Source organism: Ursus maritimus, unplaced genomic scaffold (assembly GCF_017311325.1).
Source record: "Ursus maritimus isolate PB19 unplaced genomic scaffold, ASM1731132v1 scaffold_11, whole genome shotgun sequence".
Lineage (NCBI taxonomy): Eukaryota > Metazoa > Chordata > Mammalia > Carnivora > Ursidae > Ursus > Ursus maritimus.
In genome coordinates this window covers 20,708,979-20,732,610 of record NW_024423453.1, presented here as the reverse complement: position 1 = coordinate 20,732,610, position 23,632 = coordinate 20,708,979, and the positions used below count along the sequence as shown (strand labels likewise).

Below are 23,632 nucleotides of genomic sequence, written 5' to 3'. Positions count from 1 at the left end.
GAACAGAATAGAGAGCCCAGAAATGGACCCTCGGCTCTTTGGGCAACTAATATTTGATAAAGCAGGAAAAAACATCCGGTGGGAAAAAGACAGTCTCTTCAATAAATGGTGCTGGGAAAATTGGACAGCTACATGCAAAAGAATGAAACTTGACCACTCTCTCACACCATACACAAAAATAAACTCCAAATGGATGAAAGACCTCGATGTGAGACAGGAATCCATCAAAATTCTAGAGGAGAACATAGGCAGCAACCTCTACGACATCGGCCAAAGCAACCTTTTTCATGACACATCCCCAAAGGCAAGAGAAACAAAAGATAAAATGAATTTATGGGACTTCATCAAGATTAAAAGTTTCTGCACATCCAAGGAAACAGTCAGAAAAACTAAGAGGCAGCCCACGGAATGGGAGAAGATATTTGCAAATGACACTACAGATAAAGGACTGGTATCCAAGATCTACAAAGAACTTCTCAAACTCAATACACGAGAAACAAATAAACAAATCAAAAAATGGGCAGAAGATATGAACAGACACTTTTCCAATGAAGACATACAAATGGCTAACAGACACATGAAAAAATGTTCAAAATCATTAGCCATCAAGGAAATTCAAATCAAAACCACACTGAGATACCACCTTACGCCAGTTAGAATGGCAAAAATAGACAAGGCAAGAAACAACAATTGTTGGAGAGGATGTGGAGAAAGGGGATCCCTCCTACATTGTTGGTGGGAATGCAAGTTGGTACAGCTACTCTGGAAAACAGTGTGGAGGTTCCTTAAAAAGTTAAAAATTGAGCTACCCTATGATCCAGCCATTGCACTACTGGGTATTTACCCCAAAGATACAGACGTAGTGAAGAGAAGGGCCATATGCACCCCAATGTTCATAGCAGCAATGTCCACAATAGCTAAATCGTGGAAGGAGCCAAGATGCCCTTCAACAGATGACTGGATTAAGAAGTTGTGGTCCATATATACAATGGAATATTACTCAGCTATCAGAAAGAACGAGTTCTCAACATTTGCTACAACATGGATGGCACTGGAGGAGATAATGCTAAGTGAAATAAGTCAAGCAGAGAAAGACAACTATCATATGATTTCTCTCATCTATGGAACATAAGAACTAGGATGATCGGTAGGGGAAGAAAGGGATAAAGAAAGGGGGGGTAATCAGAAGGGGGAATGAAACATGAGAGACTATGGACTATGAGAAACAAACTGAGGGCCTCAGAGGGGAGGGGGGTGGGGGAATGGGATAGACCCGTGATGGATAGTAAGGAGGGCACGTATTGCATGGTGCACTGGGTGTTATACGCACCTAATGAATCATCGAGCCTTACATCGGAAACTGGGGATGTACTGTATGGTGACTAACATAATATAATAAAAAATCATTAAAAAAGAAAGAAAGAAAGAAAGAAAGAAAGAAAGAAAGATCTTAGGAAAAAGAAAAAAAAAGATTTAGTAGGAGAGACAGAGAAGGGGAATTGTGGAGAGCTGGGGACAAATCTGGCTAGGCTTTGTGATTAATACAGGGCCTCATAATTGAATAAACAACAACAACAACAACAACAACACTGAATTGCACACTTTAAAAGGGTGAATTCCATGGCAGGTGAATTGTATCTCAGTTTTCAAAAACCAAGAGAGACAGTGATGAGGAGAATAGAGGGAGAGGAAGAAACTTTGTAAGAATGCATTCCAAAATCTTAGCAGTAACTCTTCCTTGGGAGAAAAATGTAATTAAGTGGTGAAGAGTGGAAGAAACTTAGAGAGTTTTGATTTTTTTACCTGGTATGCTTTTAATTTGTTTAAGTCTATGATTTTTAATAGAAAAAAACAGTGATAATAGAAATATTTAGCAAAATTTGAGGGAGAAATGTTCTAAATCCAGAAGCTACAGAGAGAACAGCTAAATGGTATAGACAAGGGATTTCCAATCTATAAAATTTTGTTTTTAGCAGGGGAACTGTTTTTGAAAAATGAAATCCTCTAAAGATATCCAATATATACAAGAGATGAAAGTAGAGTTACTTTGGTTGAAGGCAATGAGGGATGTGAAGCCCATGCATTTGCACCCCCTTCCCAACAATACCCCAATTATCCAATTATATAAACCTAGAACTGCTTTACAGAAAAACATACGGTTGCTAAAAAACAAAACTATTTCAAATGCATTTTCTCATCTCTAATGTTACAGCATTTTCTTTCTAACATTCTCTCATCAATTAACTACATCTCGTAACATTTCCCTGATGTTATTTAGATGCTATTTAGAAGCTGCGTCCGCATGCTCTCTCTCTCAAATAAATGAATAAATTAAAAAAAAAAATAGAAGCTGTTTTGTTAACAAATTCTCATGTGCTGATTCTCCAAATAGAATACCTCCCTGTATTACTTGTAATTCTTCTGAAATGTTGAATAATTTATTTTAACCCTCCTGATCCTAAAGATACAAAATGAGGCTCAAAAAGATCAAGACTTAAATATTTTCTTATATTTCAGCAAGTACTAAATATATGCTCTCAAATATACATGAATGATAGTTATTATAAGCACCCTGTTAGGACACATATAGTATTTAATAATATTAAATGAAAGATCTATACTGTACTCATGTTTTAGTGTTTACTGTTATTATAGTCCAGCATTCAACCTACTTCTTTTTTTTTGTTTTAAAGATTTTTATTTATTTGACAGAGAGATACATAGAGCCAGAGAGCACAAGGGGCGGGGGGAGCAACAGAGGGAGAGGGAGAAGCAGACTCCCTGCTGAGCCGGGACCCCTATATGGGACTCGATCCCAGGACCCTAAGATCATGCCCTGAGCCGAAGGCAGACACAACCAACCAAGCCACCTAGGCGCTCCCAACCTACTCTTGACACGTATTTAAGTTAAACCAGAATTTCTGTAACTTTATTTCTTTCATTTAAATACCTTATCGATGTGTACCGGATAATCACTTGAAACCAGATTCTGACATCTTTCTCGATTTCCAATCATTTTTCTGAATTCGAAGAGTCTTTTATGATAAGGGGAGAAAAAGGAAAAAATTCAGTATACCGTTTGTACTGAGAGTGTACAATGCTGAAAAATTTGCAAGTCCATAAGCTATGTCAAAATTTAATTTGAATCATTAGTGAAAAAGATGAGGCTATTGTTTTTTATTCAAGCTGGACATTTTGTCCCATAAAATATGTGAGAAATATCATTGTTCAGGAAGCAATTAACACACAAAAGACCCAAAATTAAAGGCATAAATCCTGAAAATTCATTTTCTTAAGTCCAGATATTTCCATGAGCTACAGTGTCGCTCAGCTTTACAGTCACTACAAATTCAACTTACCCAGGGAAGCTCAGTCCCTGGAAACTCTAAGCAACTAAAAATAATTAAAGTTAAAAATCTAGTTTGTATTTAAGAGCTCTTTATTTTTAATTTAAAATGACTTTTAAAATAGTTTAATTTATGATTATATGGTTTAAAACTTAAGAGAAACAATGAAAAAGACAAAGACTAAAGGAAATAACTACATTTCATACACTTTAATGCTTAACTTGCCTGTCACTTTATAGTAAAGGATTTTATCACTGAAAAAAAAATTTTAATGTTTACTACAACAAATTGAGAATAAGCAAGTTCGGTGAAAAAAAAAATGCTTACCTTTTGAGATCTTCTGGCCTCCCCCATCCTCTGATAAAAAGTTTTGTGAGGAGAAGTCTCCGATATAGAATATCCAACTTGCTCACACCCATTAGTAGCAAACAAACATCTATGATACAAGATTTAAAATGACTTTAAAATACGTTTAGGTCAATTTCCTAACCATCTCTTTAAATATCAGGTAAAAATTAAAGATTGATCTACTCTCTTTGCAATTTTCAAATATATAACATATATTTTTAACTATAGTTACCATGCTGTACATTATATCTCCAGAACTATTTATCTTATAGATCTTAAAAGTACTTATCACAAGAAAAAAATCTGTAACTATGTTAGGTGATGGATGTTAAACTTATAGTGCTAATCATTTCACAATATATACATATATCAAATCATTATGCTATAAGCTTTAAGCAAATACAATGTTATATATTTACTATACATCAATAAAACTGGGGAAAAAATTAGACTGAGATTAAACTATGTACCTTGAATTTATTCTCTTGGATATAAGATACTGAAAAAAAGAACTGGGATGAAAGTAGAGAAGATAAACTCTGTATTCCTTTAGGGCAGGATATCCCATCCTCAGCACAGTGACTAACAGTAACATTCAATATTTATTGGATAACAATTGTAGTGGCTATTCCTTACGTAGTACTGTATTATCTGCCAGGCACCATTTTGTAAAACTACAAACACACACACACACACACACACACACACACACACACACACACACATTCTTGTTTAAACCTCCCAGCAACTTTATGAAAAAGGATCTATTACCCCAAGATGAGGAAACTAAGCCACAGAGAAAATAGGTGATTTATCTAAGGTCACAGAGCTAGTGGTAGGCAGAGCTAAAACTGAATCCCAGGCACACAGTGAGATTTAACTACTCTTCTACACTGCCTGTCTACTAACTATAGTGCATGAAAAGTAATAATTAAAAAATGCTACTACGTTGTACCACTTTTCTATTTTTTCCAAATATTTCTAAAATTTTTTGTTGTTCAATTTTTTTGTAAAGATTTTATTTATTTAGAGACAGCCAGCGAAAGAGGGAACACAAGGGGGGGGGCGGGAGAGGAAGAAGCAGGCTCACAGCGGAGGAGCCTGATGTGGGGCTCGATCCCAGAACGCCGGGATCACGCCCTGAGCCAAAGGCAGACGCTTAACCGCTGTGCCACCCAGGCACCCCTGATTTTTTTTTTTTTTTTTTAACTATCTGCCTCTGTCTTTTCAAATTGAATGGTGTAGTTTTGACTTGTGGGCAAAACCTGATTCAGTTTCAGGGTTTATTCTACTTAGAAAAATGGAAAATGGACATGTGCATTTCCATCAGTGAGTACTTTAGTAAAGTACTTATCTATTATTTTGAATGTTTTCATGGAACTACCACTTATATTTTATACTTCTGCTCTTTGATCTGTAACAAAATACAAATTTAACTTAATGTTCCTCTTTGTTTACATAGGTATACAATCTAACCCACCATCCAACTGGGCTGGCACTTTATTGTTTTTATGACTGGACTAGCAAAACCAAATCCTTCATATTGCCTCCCACAACTCTCAGGACCAAGAACAAACATTTACTAGATAAGATACTTGTTAAACAATATAATCTACAGTATTTAGTATTTTTTAATACCACCCAACTCTCTTTTTCCCAATTCCCATGTGTTATTCAATTTTTATTCTTGATAAAAATTTGGTTTTGGCATAATCATGCTAACAAAAAGAACCCACAATGCATATCCAGCTTTGTTTATACTACTTACATCTACCATCATAAATAAATAAACTGGCATTCTGATTACTAGACTCCAATTAATTATCATCAATTAGTTCCCCAAAGCCAAACCTTCTAGGATGGCCTAACACAAATTTAAGTTTCTGAACTTTTAAGAATATTACTTTTATTCATTTAAGAAAGAAGTATACATTAAATGCTTATTACTATATGCCAAGAATTATTTTAGGCCCTGTGTTATAAGATGATCAAGGCTCATTCTTCCTCTCACAGATTTTATATTTTAGTAGAGGAAAACAAATTATTTTAAAAAATGAGCAGGGACACCTGGGCGGCTCAGGTGTCGGTTAAGCGTCTGCCTTTGGCTCAGGTCATGATCTGGGATAGAGCCTTGCATCGGGCTCTCTGCTCAATCTCCCTCTCCCTTCTGCCTGCTACTCTGCCTACTTGTGCTCTCTCTCTCTGCAAAATAAATAAATAAAATCTTAAAAAATAATAAAAACAAAAATAAAAAAATAAGCAAAGGATAGATGATGACAACACTAAAATGATAATGTAACAAGAGAGTGTGATAAATACCAGAAGTTCCCTTTGATAGTCTAAAAAAGTCCCACTTAACCAAAGAGGTAACATTTAAGGCAAGACCTACATAACAATAAGATGTGGCCAAGACTTTAAACGGCAAATCTTGTTAAAAATCATATACTTCCTGAAATCTACTCATGGACAATGTTTCAATGAAATTTGTAAATACTATCTAGTTGGTAGGTAAAAGTAAAGCACAGGAACAAATAATTTATGTAAGAGGAAATGCAAGAGAAAATGATCACATAAATCTCTTCTTTATTTGCTAATTCAAAGATGCTCACTGTAACATTTTTAAATTCAGACAATACAGAAGTAGGTATAGTAAAAGAGGGAAGAATAATTTTGTTTCCATTACCTCCAATTCTACTTTTCAGAGATATTTAGTGCTAACAGTTTGGAATCTTTTTTTGTTGACATTATTTACTTACCCATACAAACTTTAAAAAAACTTGCTAGTTACAGTACACGTTTTTGGCAGGATTTAAACAACGTAAAAATATACAGCGTAGGAGCGCCTGGGTGGCTCAGTTGTTGAAACTCTTGTTTTCAGCTCAGGTCCTGATCTTGGGGTCGTCGGACTGAGCCCCACAACTGGCTCCCTGCTCAACAAAGAGTCTGCTTGAGATTCTCTTTCTCTCCCCCCCCTTGCACTCTCTCTCTCAAATAATCTTTCAAAAAAAAATATATATATATATATATATACAGAGTAAAGCTGAGAAGTCTCTCTTCTTTACTTCTGCTAAGTTTCCTCTCCTCCTGAAAGGTAAACACTGTATTTAATGCTGTATACCTGTGACTCTATCTGTTTATACATGCATACATATTTTAGGAGTTTCTGGCGTATCTGTTTTTAAACACTAAAGAGACCAACTTCATTATTTGTCTTTTACCAATGCTTTCTGCACCCTGCTGATTTATAGGATTGCCTCATTTTTTTCTATTAATGGATGAGTTTAGCCTATTTACATTTACTACTATGGTACCTTTTGGATTTAGTTCTATTACATTTTTGGTTTTGATTTTTCATTTTTAAAAAATTATTCACATTTAATTGTTTTACATTTGAATGAATATAAATTTGAAAGAGATATATTTAAGGTTCAATATGTCATAATGGCTAAGAGAATGCACTCTTCCCTGGGTTGAATCCTCTAACATGTGACTTTGAGCAAGTCACTTATCCTTTCTGTGAGTCATCTGTAAAATGGGGATAGTAACAGTACTTACCCCTTAGGATTGGTATGAGAAGTAAATGAGTTACTACTCATGAAGCACCTAAACAGTACTTTGCAAATTTAAGTGCTATATGTACAACTAATAGCGACAATATTATTGATTATCATTATTGTGGGGTCTCCCAGTCAAATGGGGGGCCACCAAATGTGGGGTGATACAATCAGGTAAAGGCTGGCAGCGCAGGTGGTGAAAGAATTCACCCAAGGCAGAATAATGGAGATGAAAGTTTACTGAATACACCACAAGGAAGTGGCCAGCAGGACAGCAAAGCAAAGACTGTCTGCCACAAGGCTGGTGGGAGGCCACAGTTTGAGGGCAGAATGAGGGAGTACAGGGACCTATGGAATTTTCATTTCTTCGGTAATCTTTGAAAGGTAATCTTAGGTAATCAAGTGTGCGGCCTGTGGGAGAGGAGTGGGCAGAGGGAGAAGTAGAGAGAGACTCTCAAGCAGACTCCCGGCTGAGTGCAGAGCCCCAAGCAGGGCTTGATTTCAGGACCCTGAGGGTCATGACCTGAGTGGAAATCAAGAGTGGGATGCTTAACTGACTGAGCCATCCAGATGCCCCAACTAATTCCTATTTTTTAAATCTAGAAATCTTCGGGGCACCTGGGTGGCTCAGTCAGTTAAATGTCTGCCTTTGGCTCAGGTCATGATCTCTGGATCCTGGGATGGAGCCCCACATGGGGCACCCTGCTCAGCGGGGAGTTTGCTTTTCCCTCTCCCTCTGCCCCTACCCTCTGCTCATGGGTGCTCTCTCTCTCTCCCTAATAAATAAATAATCTTTTTAAAAAATCTAGAAATCTTCTATGAACTTAGATCTAGTTCTAAAACCTATATCCCATTTTTAAAACCCCTTTCAAGCAGCTCTTACAAGTGCTGTTTTGGTGTTTAAATGTCTACAATGAGTTTTCCATATACATCCCATTTATGCTTGTCATAACTTATAAAATATCTTTTTTGTAATGTAACCAATAGTATGTTCAATCCATATATTAACTTAATAACACTGTTATTATTTTTTAGTCTTTCCATCCAGAATTTTATTTCCTCATTAACATTTTATTCTATCCTTTAAGTATTTTTATGAAGCATGTTACATGACTAACAAATTACTTGGTATTTGTGATAACTACTATGAATAGGATTCCTTTTTCTTATACTTTCTCTATAGATGAATATTACTATTTCAAAAGAAAATAGTTTATTCTAGATTTTTTCCTTCAATCCCACAATTTTTGTATTAGAAATGCATTCCAGGAATGAGTGTATCAAATACTTAGGGGAGATTTATTCCTCTGTTGTGGAATATGCATCTCTCCACCATCCCATGCTATCCCCCCCAATTTCTTTCTTACAAGCTAAGCCAATCAGAAACCCAAGATCACAAGTCATAAAGTGAAAAAGTTCCATGCATGTTACCAACTTTCAGACTATACTTCTTAATCTACTATCCTAAGGATTTTTATAAGCCTGCTTTAAAATAGATTTCTGATTATATTTGATTAATATTTTTCTAAGATATCTTAATAATATACCTAGTTTGGAGAGAATAATTATCTGAAAATGAAAAAAAAAAACCTAAAGAGAATTTTTAAAAATAATTTGTACTAAATATATCTAATTACAAAATGATACCTTGTAGAATTCTACATGGAAAAATACTAAATAAATGACATAAACATGAAATCTTAGTGTCTGTTGTAACAGGTTTAAAAATAGTATACAAAAGAACAATATTATAAATAGAATAGAGGAGAGATCCTGCAAACTTTTCTATAAAATGTCATATAGTAAATATTATAGGCTTTGCAAGCCAAGAGGTGAAATCAAAGGTATTATGGAGGTATGTAAAATCACAAAAAAAAGAAAACTAATATTCCCATAATTTTTACTGAGTAAATTCAAAATATAATTATAATAATAAGGAATCTTTTGTAATATAGGTTTAGAAATGAGAAGAGTAAATTTTTTTCCTTGGGATTTCGTATAATGGGGGTTCAAAGTTAGTGCCCTTATCACCAAATTAAGTACTAATGTTCATCTGTAAAAACTATTCTTAGTTTGTGGGCCATACAAAAGCAGGCAGGTTGGCACATAGGCCATAGTTCACGGACCCCTGGGCTAGAAAATCAAATAAATCATACATATGGTCAATGTCACATATGCAAAATTACAAATATAAAACACTACATTAAAATTATAAATTATCCAATCCTATAAAATGGTACAAATAAAATGTAAATACTGATTTTAAAAGAATTAAACATGTCACATGGTAGACCTAAAATCAGTATTCTATCTAAAACAAACACTACTGGGGTACCTGGGTGGCTCAGTCATTAAGCACCTGCCTTTGGCTCAGGGTGTGATCCCAGAGTCCTGGGATTGAGCCCCACATCAGGCTTCTCCGCTGGGAGCCTGCTTCTTCCTCTCCCACTCCCCCTGCTTGTGTTCCCTCTCTTGCCGGCTGTCTCTGTTAAATAAATAAAATCTTAAAAAAAAAAAAAAATAAATAAATAAATAAAACACTAGTTATTTAATTAGCTATGGTTTTTTTTTAATGATTTTTTATTATATTATGTTAGTCACCATACAGTACATCCCCGGTTTCCGATGTAAAGTTCGATGATTCATTAGTTGCGTATAACACCCAGTGCACCATGCAATACGTGCCCTCCCTACTACCCATCACCGGTCTATCCCATTCCCCCACCCCCCTCCCCTCGGAGGCCCTCAGTTTGTTTCTCATAGCCCATAGTCTCTCATGTTTCATTCTCCCTTCTGATAACCCCCCTCTCTTTATCCCTTACTTCTCCTACCGATCATCCTAGTTCTTATGTTCCATAGATGAGAGAAATCATATGATAGTTGTCTTTCTCTGCTTGACTTATTTCACTTAGCATTATCTCCTCCAGTGCCGTCCATGTTGCACCAAATGTTGAGAATTCGTTCTTTCTGATAGCTGAGTAATACTCCATCGTATATATGGACCACAACTTCTTAATCCAGTCATCTGTTGAAGGGCATCTCGGCTCCTTCCACGATTTAGCTATTGTGGACAATGCTGCTATGAACATTGGGGTGCATATGGCCCTTCTCTTCACTACGTCTGTATCTTTGGGGTAAACACCCAGTAGTGCAATGGCTGGGTCATAGGGTAGCTCAATTTTTAACTTTTTAAGGAACCTCCACACTGTTTTCCAGAGTGGCCGTACCAACTTGCATTCCCACAAACAATGTAGGAAGGATCCCCTTTCTCCACATCCTCTCCAACTAATTAGCTATGTTTTGTCTGCCTTCTTAAAATTTATAATTTGGTAGCTAAAAGGTAGAGAAAACCCAGGTGTCTGTCAATGGATGAATGGAAAAGCAAAATGTGGTGTATACATACAATGGAATAGTATTCAGCCTTAAAAAGGAATGAAATTCTAACATATTCTACAATGTGGAAGAACCTTGAGGACATTATGCTAGGTGAAACAAGCCAGTCACAAAAAGACAAATCCTGTATGATTCTACCTATATGAGGTACCTAGAGCAGCCACATTTATAAACAGAAGCAGAATGGTGGTTACCAGGGGCTGAGGGGACAGGAAAAGGGGGTGGGTATTGTCTAACGTGCAGAGATTTTTGGTTTTGCAAGATGAAGAGTTCTATAGATGAATGGTGGTAATGTTTGCACAACAGTATCACTGAACTTAATACCACTAAACTGTACACTTAAAAATGGTTAAGATGGTAAATTTTATATGCTGTATATTTTACCACACACACAAAAAAGGAAAAATTTAGAAACTGGAGTTGATAGTCTCTCTACAAAGTTTTTCAGAAGTTGATACTTTCTCTCTTCATAACTTTCTCAGTAAGCATAAGTAGTTCATTATCCTCCTGATCTAAGAACAGAACTCAAAGCATGTATTATCCTCTTCAAAAATATGCTACAGCATAATTTAAATATTTGAAAACCTTACTAATGCCTTTAAATAGAAGAATTTGAAGAACAGATCTCTTTAAATTGGCTTCCCCCATCTTCTCACTTCGCCTTTCTTGAGGATTAGTTTCCAAGAACCCAGCCTACCTGGGTTTTCTGCTTTAGGGTCTCATCTAGCTTCAATCAAAGTGTCAGCTGGGCTGTGTTCTTATCTGGAAGCTTGACTGGAGAAAAACTTGCTTACAAGCCCACTCAGCTTGTTAGCAGAATTCATTTTTTCACAGCTATAGGGCTGAGAGTTTCAATATTTTGCTATTTGTCAGCCAGAGGCCAACCTCAGCTGTTAGGGGCTATCCATGATTTCCTACTACGTGGCTCTCTTCATAGGAAGTTCATAAAAGGGCAGCTTACCTCTTCAAGGTCAACAGGAGAGTGAGACTGAGTGTGCTAGCAAGGAAGAGTCTAATATAACTTAATGTAACCATGGCAGTGTCATCCCATCAACTTTGCTGTATAACACATCATCATCATCGGCCGTTTATTTTCTCCATAACGGCTGGAAAAGGCCATTGTAACATACAGAGCATCAACAGCAGATTCCATATTAGCATTAAAAAAACCCCAAAATTCCAACACTCGTATTTTACAGTAAGAAGAAAACTGTTCATGAGACATCCCATTTTTCTACCCCAAATTCTTCTAAGATGGTAAACAAAGGCAAATATACAAAAGTAAAAAGTTCAAGAGAAGCAGGAAAGGACCTGAGAACAATGAACTCTTCAAATAGTTTGTAAAGTACTATGTTTATTATATTTCTAAGTTGTTTAGTCATTTCTAATTTTCAACCCTATACCAGAAAAGCTTTCCAAATTACTTTAATTCCATATAATATAGGCCATAACAATCAGCACTCCAAATCTAGAGCCAGCATATTCCTTGCTATATTACCTGCAGTAAACCACTGTCCAATAAGTTATAGAAAGCAAATCAAACACACACATAACCTGCTGAAGTTTGGCTATGGAGTTTAGGATTACAAAAAACTTCTTAAATCCCACTTCAGTCCCAAGAACAATATTAATATCCAGGTTTTCTGGGACATTCTAAACACATAAGTCTAGGTGGGGCTAACTGCTACGCAGTGCCACCATGAACAGATAATCCAAACCCAGGGTAAAGATAACGCCAGTTCGACAAAAAGAGGCACCATCTAGAGCCACATCAGATACTTATAGGCCCTACATCAGGCTGGATTGACACCAGTGAGCTTCTGCAGAGACAGGACGCATTTTTGAAGTATGTATCAAGCCAAACTAATACAACTGTCATCTACATTTTTAGATAGCCAATGCCAAAGGAAAAACCAAAGTACTTCTACAAAAACAAACTTCTACAAAAGTAGAAGTGCCAAGGAATGAAAAGTCTTTCCTAGAAATGAGCTCTATTGCTGAAGTGGCACTCAGTGTCTGTATGCCATATAGTACTTTTATCTCCTATCACTCTAATACTTAAGCATTTAAACAATGCAATCCTAATTTTTTCTGGATTTTTATCCTTACAAAGTTGATACATAAATAGGAAGTTTATTTGTTCATTTGTTTTGAGGGGTGGATGGCTATTCTAAGCAGTCATCTAAGGAAATTCAACAGGTGGGTTGTCTCATATCCTTATGTGAAACATTCAGCAAATCTAATCTCTTTTCAAACTTAGCTCTTCTTTTCCATGGGCTTTAAAGAAAGTAATTAAGATTTTTAAAAGATTTCTTAAATGTTTACTTTGGGTGCACTGCTCCTAAGAAATTATTTTTCTTTGCTTTTTTTTTTTTTCCTATGGTACAATACATAGAGCTTATTTAGATTTCACCAGTTTTACACACACTCATTCCATGTACTTTTGTGGTCTAAAGTCATCACTTGGAGGTAGCAATGGAAAATAGCAGTGTCAGAAGACCTGGGTTCCTTCACTAGCTATGTGACCTTGAGTGCCACCTTAATCTATAAAAGGGGAATAATATCTGGCCTACTATATACACAGTAGCAAATTATTCAATTTATATAAAAATTAATCACCTGTTTTGATATATTTTAAGAGATACAGGAAAAGGTTCTTAAAATTCTTTTCATAGGAAGCCTGCTGGTAAAAAAGCACAGGCTTTACAGTCAGGAGTCCTGTGTTTCCTGGATTCTTTTTTTTTTTTGTTTTTAATTTTATTTTTTTATTTGAGAGAGAGAGAGAACATGAGAAGGGGGAGGTCAGAGGGAGAAGCAGACTCCCCACTGAGCAGGGAGGCAGATGTGGGACTCGATCCTGAGACTCCAGGATCATGACCTGAGCCAAAGGCAGTCGCTTAACCAACTGAGCCACCCAGGCGCCCCTGTTTCTTGGATTCTTGCTCTGTTACTTATTTGCCGTGTGACCCTAGTAAAATTAACTATTTTCTATGCTTTCACTTTCCTTGTATGCTTGAGACAATCCAACTCAGAAGATTGTTGTAGGGGTTAAATGAGGCAAGTCAATAAGCACTCACTCAACATATATTCATCTAGCAATCATTCTGCTTGGTGCAATACTGGTTAAAAGTCTTTTTGTGAAATACACACACACACACACACACACACACACACACTGTGCTAGACTTCAGGAATTAAAAAAGAAGTCAATGATACATTAAAACAATGTTATGGCAAAAAAATTTAATTTTTTTTAACCTATATACCTTCTTGGAACCAGTCATAGGAATCTGATAAGTTTTTTGAGCTGTTAAAAGCGAATTTGCAAGACTGAATCCAAGCACAAAATATCAGGTCTGGATTCAGAAAATAGTTCTGAACTAATAGAAAACACATTTCAAATTTAGCTGCTCACGAGTAGAATATGCCTGATAGGATAAACACAAGAAGGTCACAAACAAGACAAAGGTTAGAAGTGATGGCATATACTACACACACGATAACTAATATAGGGCCTGGCACAGATAACTACTTAAAAATATTGGTTGAAAGAATTGAATTGGGCCCCAACTTTGCCACTTTCATTCCAAGTGTCTCTGGGTAAGTTGGCAACTTCTCTGAATCTTAGTTCTCTATAAAATAAAAATGTATCTGCTTTACCTATATCATAGGACAGTTGTAATCAAATGAAATCACATGAGAATGTACTAGCACTAATAAAACAGGACATACATAATGACTACTGCTACCGATTACCTTACAAGCCTACTTGTAGAAGTAAAATGTTAATATGTAAGCACCAAGAAAGAGGCAGCATCAAGATCTACTGAAACAAAACAAAACATCCGTGTTTTCTAAAAATGTCATCTTCTTTATGATGAAAGGAGCTGGTCACTGCTAAACTGGTGCTGGGCCTTTTCTAGCCCCTAGGTTACAGCAGCAGGATATGCTAGTAGTATCTTGCAAGACTGAATCCCCCAGTCCGCGGAGGAGGCAATGAGATACCGATCTGAGGATCAGCAGATTAGAAAGAGCTGCACCCCACCTTCAGAACCCCCGTCCAGGTCCTAACAAGGCACTATAAGGAAGGTACTTAGTCTTTATAGTTAGCCGAGCGAGAACACAAAAGCGCCAAGATAATTCAACCTTCCACAGGAATAAAAGACCGCCCGCCAGCCTAACTCACCCGGTTCGGCCAAAGCGCGCCCTAAAGCCCCGCCTCGTTCAGCGCCCGGGACCCCTGTGTCTCCGGCCAAGCCCTGCGCCCCCAGTCCCTGCTTCTTGGCACGTACGCAATGTGTCGAGAGGCTCGGGGAGCGCGGCCTGGACCGGCTACTTACTGGCCGTTCTTAGGGTGCCTGTTGTCCAGCCGGCCGAGCCTCCTGGCACTGTCCTTCCCCTGGCTCCCAGGACTTGCCTTCCGTCGGAGCCACAAACGCAGCAACAGCAACCTCTCCAAGACAGCAACAGCAAGAGAGCCAGGCAGCCAAGCCTAGGGAGAGGGACGAGCCCGGGGCGGAGTAGCCGTTTAGACACGCCCTGAACCCTCCCTCCCAAGCAGTCCTGGGTGGCAGAGAAACGCGGACCTGAGAAGGAGAGCTAGGACACAGGGCCCAGCCCCTGACCTCTTCCCGCCCGGCGCGGACGGACTCCCCCGTGACTCCCAGTCTGACCTCCGGACGCTCCGCCCACTTGTAGTTGCCGGGCACGCACGCGCACTTGCTGGCTTGTTTTGACAGCTTTGGCCGAGTGGGATGGGAGGGAGCAGGAGGTGTCGCGAGAGTTGGCCTCACACTGCCTTGTGGGCGGTGTAACTATGGCGAGCCTGGGGGTCGGTGCTGAGCAGGAGCCGCTCTTAGGCGACCTCACACCCGGAAGCAGGTGAGCGGATGTTGGGGGAAGGCCCCCTCACCTTCCTGCACTATTGGGACTGACACCTTTCCCGGCGTCAGCTTCACGGGGCCGAACGTGGGTTTCAGGGCGGCGGGAGGCTGTGGCCGGTCGCGCGAGACCGGGTGATGTGCTCCTGCTGCCGAGGGAAGAAATTTGGCCGCGCGACGCGATGAGCCAGCGAGTTCTGGTGAAGGTGTTAGAGAAATTCACACTGCCTCTTGGACCTTCGCTCCAACAGTGTTGCAGTCGTTAAGCCACAGCATTCTGCATTCCTCTGCGGAGCTCATCACTTTACACGTTTCGCAAAAGTTCCGAAATGATGGTTTTAATCGATACTTGAAGATACCTCTCTTAGTATTGGCTTAATTGCGTGATAACTTTTTGATACTTCGTTAGCAAGTAAACCTGTACAAAATGGGCACACCTTTTTTCTATGCCAAATACATAAAGACTAATTTCTTAACGTTTAATGATGAACTGTAGTTCGACCCTTATACTTCTGGTTATTTTTATCCTACTTTATGGACAGTAATTCAGAATTGTTCAGTTTGTCTCTTACTACGCAACTAAGTATCTATTTTTGTCTTTAGGAAAACAGAATTATCTTGTTTGAAACATAATTTATCAAGTGAATTAATAAATACGAAATTAAGCTGTCATCGACCATGTTAATTTTTGCACATTTGTCTTTCTTAAGCACCAAACTTTTATTTTAATAAATTAATGTTTGAAACTCTTTGGGCAGTGTATTTCTCTGGTCCCCGATTTACTAAACGGAATATATGTATTGCAACTTTACACTTTACCTTAATGATCAATACAATTATTATCAATGCCAAAATATGTCATAATAGAGGGATGCACTCAGGGCCTATTGAGACATTTGAACTATTTGCTTCTATTTTACACTAGTTTTTAAAAAAAGATTTTATTTATTTATTTATTTATTTATTAGAGAGAGAGAGAGAGAGAGAGCTAGAGAGAGCACAGGCAGAGTGAGGGGCAGAGGTAGAAGCACACTCCCCACTGAGCAGGGAGCCTGACTTGGGGCTGGATCCCAGGAGCCCAGAGATCATGACCTGAGCCCAAACCAGCCGCTTAACCGACTGAGCCACCCAGGCACCCTTTACACTACTTTCTTTCACTTTCTTACTAATTTATTCTACACTTGCTACACGTTTAAAGTTTTGTGTCTGCTTTTTAGTTTTCCTACCTATTCTGTTGCTGGCAGATTATTCCTCATCATGTTTTTGTTACGTATTGACAACCCCTGTTTTTGTTGCTGCCAGCAACCTCTTTTCCCAACCTTATTTTGAGATTTCTAGCATGCTGCTGCTTTGAAAACCATTTCTAAGCTTAATAGAATTATGTGCAGTTAGTACAGGGAAGCTATGACTAAGGACTAACCATCTAGTGCATGTGCTTCAGTGCATAGACTTTGTGACATTTGGATTTCTCAAAGTTCTTTTTGCTTCTACCTCGTTCTTGGCTATTTTTCAGATAGATTCAGGATCCTTGAGTTAATATTTAGATGTGGTCTTATATATTCTGTCACCATGTCCAAATAAATCTACTTTAAAAAAGGAATTCTTATTCTTACTCTTATGTACTCTTGTGCTTCAGTTATGTCTGAGCAATTGAGCCTCATTAGGGTGCATGTAAATTCAGATGTTCTGTCCATAAACAATACTTGATTGAGGTTCTAGATTTAGCACTTTAAAAATAAGGGTGTATTTTAAGAATAATTCAATAAGTATACTGTCTTTTAAAACATAGATTCCCTAGTAAAGTGAACAGATATATAACTAATTGGCAAGCCCTGTTCGCTTTGAGTAAATTGTAGCAACTTCAGCCTAGTTCACCACCAACTTTTCCTCACTAAGAAGATTAGTTTTAATTTACTGGTCTGGTGAGTCCTCAGTAGTCTCCACTGACCCCATCTATAGTGTTTAAGAGAGCAAGATATTGAAGATATTGGCAAACTTTTTCTGTAAAGGCCAGATGGTAAATTTTTTAGGCTTTGTAAGACAAGAGGCAAAATCAAAGATATTATATACTTAGATAACAAGAAAGAAATTGTCACAAAAAATTTTAATAATGAAATATAAAATATAATAAATGAGTAAAATTTTTTGCAATACAAATTCATGAGAGGAATTAAATTTTTTAGGAGTGGCATTCTTAACTAGAGTTAAAAGTTGATGTTTTCTAACAGTTTGCTCGCAAATAATCATCTGTAAAAACTATTCTCCAGTAGAAACTGGTGATCTAGAAACAAGTGTTAGGTTGGATTTGAAGTAAAGACTATAGTTTGCTGATCCCTCTTTTAGAATATCCTAAAATGTTAACAGGTGCTTAAAATTTTTCTTTGCAACTCTGGCCTGATTTCTGTAATACCGATATTACTAGGACTTCTGGTCTTATAGAGCATATCCTTACAGAACATACTCAATTTATTTTTGTCTTCTAAATTTTATGCTATAACACCATCACACTATTCTGTCAATGAGCATACACTTTTTTCTCTTATCTTCTTTGGATGTGGGTTCGTTTTTGCTCTTCAGTAGTTCACAAATGCTCTCTCTGGTAAATATGTAATTTTATTTTTCCCTCAGTAAATCAGAGTCATTTTTTGAAAATAAAGTACTGCTGTTTACGGAAGGCTCCTTGTATTAAGTAATGATCTATTGAACCTAAATTTGGCACTTTTTACTTATTCCTGTTAAATTTTATTTAACTTATTTTGATGATCAATTCACTCCAGTATTTCATGTATTCTTCCCAGTTTTTAAGTTACAAGTTTGACAAATTGTCTTGGAAGTGCAGCATTCCTTCTTGTGCCTTTGTGATACAAGAAAGAAACCTTCAGAGTACTCAATCTTAACCATGTGACATGGTTGGTTGAATCTTCACAATTAACAAAATATAATAAGGGGTGCCTGGGTGGCTCAGTTGTTTTGGCTAAGGTCATGATCTCGGGGTAATCAGCTCAGGTCATGATCTTGGGTGGTGGAATCCAGCCACATGTCGGGCTCCATGCTCAGTGGGGAGTCTGCTTGAGATGCTCTCCTTTTCTCTCTGTCCCTCCCCCCACTCATGTGCTCTCAGTCTCTTTCCCTCTCAAATAAATAAATCTTTAAAAAAAAAAAAACAGGATCCAGTTAATAGTCATGCATTGATTGTTGTATTTTTTTTTTTACACTCTCTCAACCTATAACAGTCCCCTGATCTTGTCTCTCTGTTCTTCCCAACGTTGAATCCTTTGACACTTTTAGGTCGTTCTCTGTAGAACATCTCACATTAGGGATTTTTGGTCTGTTTCTTTTTTAATAGATCCTGGTCAGTCATTTCTGGCAAGAACATTCCATGGGTTATGTTGAGAATGTCCTAATATATTAACTTTAGGAGGCATCAGATGCCCAGCCATCCCACTATTGGAGATGCGAGCTTGACGACTTGGTTAAGAGGGTGACTGCTGTGTTCCTAAATTATAAAGCCTCATTTTGCATTTTGTGATTAGTAAGTAGACAGTGGGCTGATACTTTGAGACCCTGTGACTATCCTGTCCTCAACAACTTTTCAACTAGTTGTTTTAGGATCCATCAATTATCCTTTCTTTCATCTGCTATTACATGGAGAGTAGTTATTAAGTAGCAATTTTCTAAATCTGTCATCCCTTCAATATTTAATAGCTGTCATTAAAAGAAGAAAGATTTTTGACTGAACTCCAAATCAAGTTGAAGTCAAACAATTTTATTATATTTTTTTCAGAATCAAATTATTTATTTCTCTTGGTTCCCTAACTTAGATAAGTTCTGAGCAAAATAGTTATTTGAAATTTTCAGGCATATTTTAATGATAGTTCTTATTAGTGATGGTCATTTTAATTTCTGATGTCCAGGAAATAATAATGGGTTCATTAAAAATATAGTATCCAATGCTGGAAAGTGATACCAGAATCCAGTGCTTTGGGATCGAATAGTGGATACCTTTTGCTGATATGTAATTATCTGCATTATGTATTCCAGATTCCAGTATATTGATTTCCAAATAGCTGGTTCCCGACTTATAATGGCTTAGCTTACGATTTTACAACTATACAATGGTACAGAAGCGATGTGCTTTCAGTAGAAACCATACTCCAAATTTTGAATTTTGATCTTTTCCTGGCCTAGTGGTATGCGATAGGGTAGCTACTCTCTTGCAATGTTAGACAGCATCAGCAAGCCGCTGTTCCCAGTCAGCCACTTGACCGACAGCATAACCCACCTATACACTTACAACCATTCTGTACCCATACAACCATTGTGTTTCTCACTTTTAGTCACGTATTTTATAAATTACATGAGATATTCAACACTTTGTTATAAAATAGGCTTTGTGTTAGATGATTTTTTCCTAACTGTAGGCTAATGTCAGTGTTCTGAGCATGTTTAAGGTAGGCTGGATTAAGCTATGATATTCGGTAAGTTAGGTATATTAAATGCATTTCTGACTTAATGTATTTCCAATTACAAAGAGTTTATTGGGAGGTAACCTCATTGTAAGTCAAGAAAGATCAGTATGGGCATCTGGGGTTCTGGTTTTTAGAGTGGGGAAAGGGCAAGAGGGGCAGAGGGAAAGGGAGAGAGAGAATCTTAAGCAGGCTCCACGCCCACTGCAGAGCCCAGTGAGGAGTCCCATATGGGGCTCAAGCTCACAACCCTGACATCATGACCTGAGGTAAAATCAAGAGTTAGTCGCTTAACCAACTGAGCCACCCAGGCGCCCCTGGAGTTCTGCTATTTTTCAAGTATGCTACATTATGGTGAAAGTCTATTTTTATGGAATGGCCTATATAGTATTAAGAACTTCATATGTAGGGGTGCCTGGGTGGCTCAGTCGTTAAGTGTCTGCCTTCGGCTCAGGGCGTGATCCCAGAGTCCTGGGATCAAGTCCCACATCGGGCTCTCTGCTCCGCTGGGAGCCTGCTTCTTCCTCTCCCACTCCCCCTGCTTGTGTTCCCTCTCTCGCTGGCTATCTCTCTCTCTCTGTCAAATAAATAAATAAAATCTTAAAAAAAAAAAAGAACTTCATATGTATTATATCAGCAACAAATATTCCTGGCACATAGTAGGTCTAATTAATGTTATCTTTCTTCTTCCTTTGCTCTACCACTCCCAATTACATAACTTTTAGAAAAAAAGTTTCTTTTTTGAAAAGTTTCTCTTTTGAAGACTAATTTGATAGCTCTAAGGTCTATTTCAGAAAATAACTTTGGAACATAAGGCATTTTGTCTGTTGTGCTTGTCTTAATTATTAGAAAACATAAAGCTCATATTAAGGTAAATTTGTTAACTCTTTTTGTATGTGAGTGTGAAAATGTAATGAATCCATATGCACCCTCATGTATCACCTGACTGAAGTAGGATATATGCTTAATATACTTGCCTTTAGTCCAGGTCACAGGCTTATATGAAAGATCAACCCAGTCTAGAGGGGCCTTGGACTCTCTTAGTCCACTAATAGAAGTTGTCTGGTAACCCATGTTGGAGCAAAGACAAGTGTTCCAGAGGTCCCAGGCCTAGGAATGTCACATCATACTTTTCTGGTGTCACTTCTACATTAATTTTGCTGAAAGTACCCAGCCAGAATAGCTTCCTGCAGCAAAGTCAATTTACTGTTATCAAAGAGAACATGTCATAATGATGACAGTAATTATTTTTTTAAATATGTAACAGTTGTATATCCCATCCATAGAAGTTCTAGTTGTTGTAGCTAGTTCGATTTATTTTGATATACTTTATTTAGTCAGTTTAACAAATTCCAATACTCGATTTGTAGCAGGTCAATGATACCAAAATAATTAGTTGACAGAATGTTATGCCTTTTTAAGCTACCTTATGTCTCCCAAGTTTCTATGTGTAATGATGCATTAATATAATCTATGGAAATTCAAAGAAATAATGCTTATTCATAGATAATCTAGTACAGCAAAAACCAATATTAGTAAATTATACCTCTGTCATATCTTTTTCATTACTTCAGAAGAGAGAAAATAAAATCGTGCCACAGAAATTGTACATAATGAGATAACATTATACTACCTTTTTCTTCTTTAATCCTAGAGAATGGGATATTATAGAAACTGAAGAGCATTATAAAAGCCGATGGATATCTATTAGGATTCTGTATCTTACCATGTTTCTCAGCAGTATAGGTAAGTATTAGAAACTATATATAATTTTTAAAATTCGGATAAAGTATCTTATTTTAATTTCAGTTAATTTTTAAAATTATTTTTTTATTTTGGTAAAAATCACATAATATCAAATTTCCCATCTTAACCATTTCTAAGATCAGAAGTGTTATGATTGTCTACATGATTATGTAACCAATCTCCAGAGCTTTTTCATCTTGCAAAACTAAAACTCTATACCCATTAAACAACTCCTCATTTCCCCCTCCTCCCAGGTCCTGGCAACCACCATTCTTTCTGTTTCTATGAATTTGACTACTCTAGATACTTCATATAAGTGGAATCATACAGTATTTTTCTTTTTGTGACTAGTTTATTTTATTTAGCATAATGTTCTTCAGGCTCATCCGTGTTATAATGTGAGTCAAAATTTCCTTTCTTTTTAAGGCTGAATAATAGTCCATTGTATATGTGGTGGGGAGGAAAATCTTTTCCTCTACTTTCTTAGGTTCTGTAGCTGGCCCCTGCAAATTAAAGCAATGGAAGACAGATCAACAGAATGAAATCTTGCCATTTGCTACTACATGCTACATGGGTAGAGCTAGAGAATATAATGCTAAGTGAAATAAGTCAGGTAGAGAAATAACATATGATTTCATTCATATGTGGAATTTAAGAAACAAAACAAAAAGCAACGGGAAAAAAAGAGAGAAAGACAAACCAAGAAACAGACTCTTAACTAACTATAGAGAACAAACTGATGGCCAATCAGAGGGGAGGAGGAAGTAGGGGGATGGGTGAAATAGGGGATGGGGATTAAGGAGTGCACTTGTCATGATGAGCACTGGGTAGTAAATGGAAGTGTTGAATCACTATATTGTATATCTGGAACTAATATAACACTGTATGTTAACTATACTGGAATTAAAATACTTCTAATTTTTAGTACTTAATTATCTAAAATTATAAATAATAATTTTAATTTTAATAATAAAAATATTTTAACTTTAGATTTTAATTAGTACATTAAACATTTTACCTGTTTATAAGTTTCTTGATTGTGAAATTGTAACCTTGATTTCAAATATTAGTTTACTCTTCTACTCCTCTTTTCACCAAAATCAATATGTCAATTCAAAATACACTAAAATGAAACTAATAACTAAATTATTTTTTAAAATAGGCTTTCTAAAAAGAATGAACTATTGGATGCCTTGGTGGCTCAGTTGTTTGAGCATCTGCCTTCGGCTCAGGTCATGATCCCAGGGTCCTGGGATTGAACCCTGCATCAGGCTCCCTGCTCAGTGGGGAGCCTGCTGCTCCCACTCCCCCTGTGCACTCTCTCTGTCAAATAAATAAATAAAATCTTGAAATACATAAGGTCCATGTTATAGTTCAAAAATTGTATCTATAAATAATGATGGAATCATTTGAAGTATAAATAACAAATTTTGCCTCTTTACAGGATTTTCTATTGTGATAATGTCAATATGGCCATATCTCCAAAAGGTTTGTACACTTCAGTCTATTATTCCCTGAAGTAGCTGTAGTAATAGTAACTCTTACATAGTTAAGAGTTTTCTTAAGAGTCTCTTTGGTATTTTATTTATTTAATCCTTATCAGAGTAACTTGAGATAATAATTCCTCAAAAGAGGCTTTACAGGTAAGATGATCAAATGCTTTATTGTGCAAACCAGAACACTCTTAAAGTGAAGGAAGTACTATATCAGGAAAATAGGATTATACGTGGACAGTCCCAGGCAAATGTAGATGTATGGTCACCTACTTATTAGTCACTTTCATGTCCCATCAATACCCACTCCTTGATAAAAAAGAAATTAAACTACACATAGTCTGAATTCCCAAAATGTACAAGTGACATTTCTATGGAATAATTTTGTGCTTTCCTATAGAATTA

General features: G+C 37.0%; 2 protein-coding genes across 2 annotated transcripts in view; one reads left to right on the top strand and one right to left on the bottom strand.

Moving 5' to 3' along the window:
• Positions 1-15,308, bottom strand: part of ABHD18 (abhydrolase domain containing 18) — a 49,829-nt gene extending 34,521 nt beyond the window's left edge. Inside the window, exons 1-3 of the mRNA XM_008699720.2 lie at positions 14,983-15,308; positions 3,675-3,783; positions 2,951-3,035 (exon numbers count right to left, since the gene is read on the bottom strand). Coding sequence (XP_008697942.1) covers positions 2,951-3,035; positions 3,675-3,766 — 177 coding nt within the window. The 5' untranslated portion in view covers positions 3,767-3,783; positions 14,983-15,308. The remainder of the gene's footprint in view (positions 1-2,950; positions 3,036-3,674; positions 3,784-14,982) is intronic.
• Positions 15,309-15,441: 133 nt separating this feature from the next.
• Positions 15,442-23,632, top strand: part of MFSD8 (major facilitator superfamily domain containing 8) — a 32,901-nt gene continuing 24,710 nt past the window's right edge. The window contains exons 1-3 of the mRNA XM_008699718.2: positions 15,442-15,523; positions 21,643-21,734; positions 23,179-23,222. Of these exons, the coding sequence (XP_008697940.1) occupies positions 15,459-15,523; positions 21,643-21,734; positions 23,179-23,222 (201 nt within the window). The 5' untranslated portion in view covers positions 15,442-15,458. The remainder of the gene's footprint in view (positions 15,524-21,642; positions 21,735-23,178; positions 23,223-23,632) is intronic.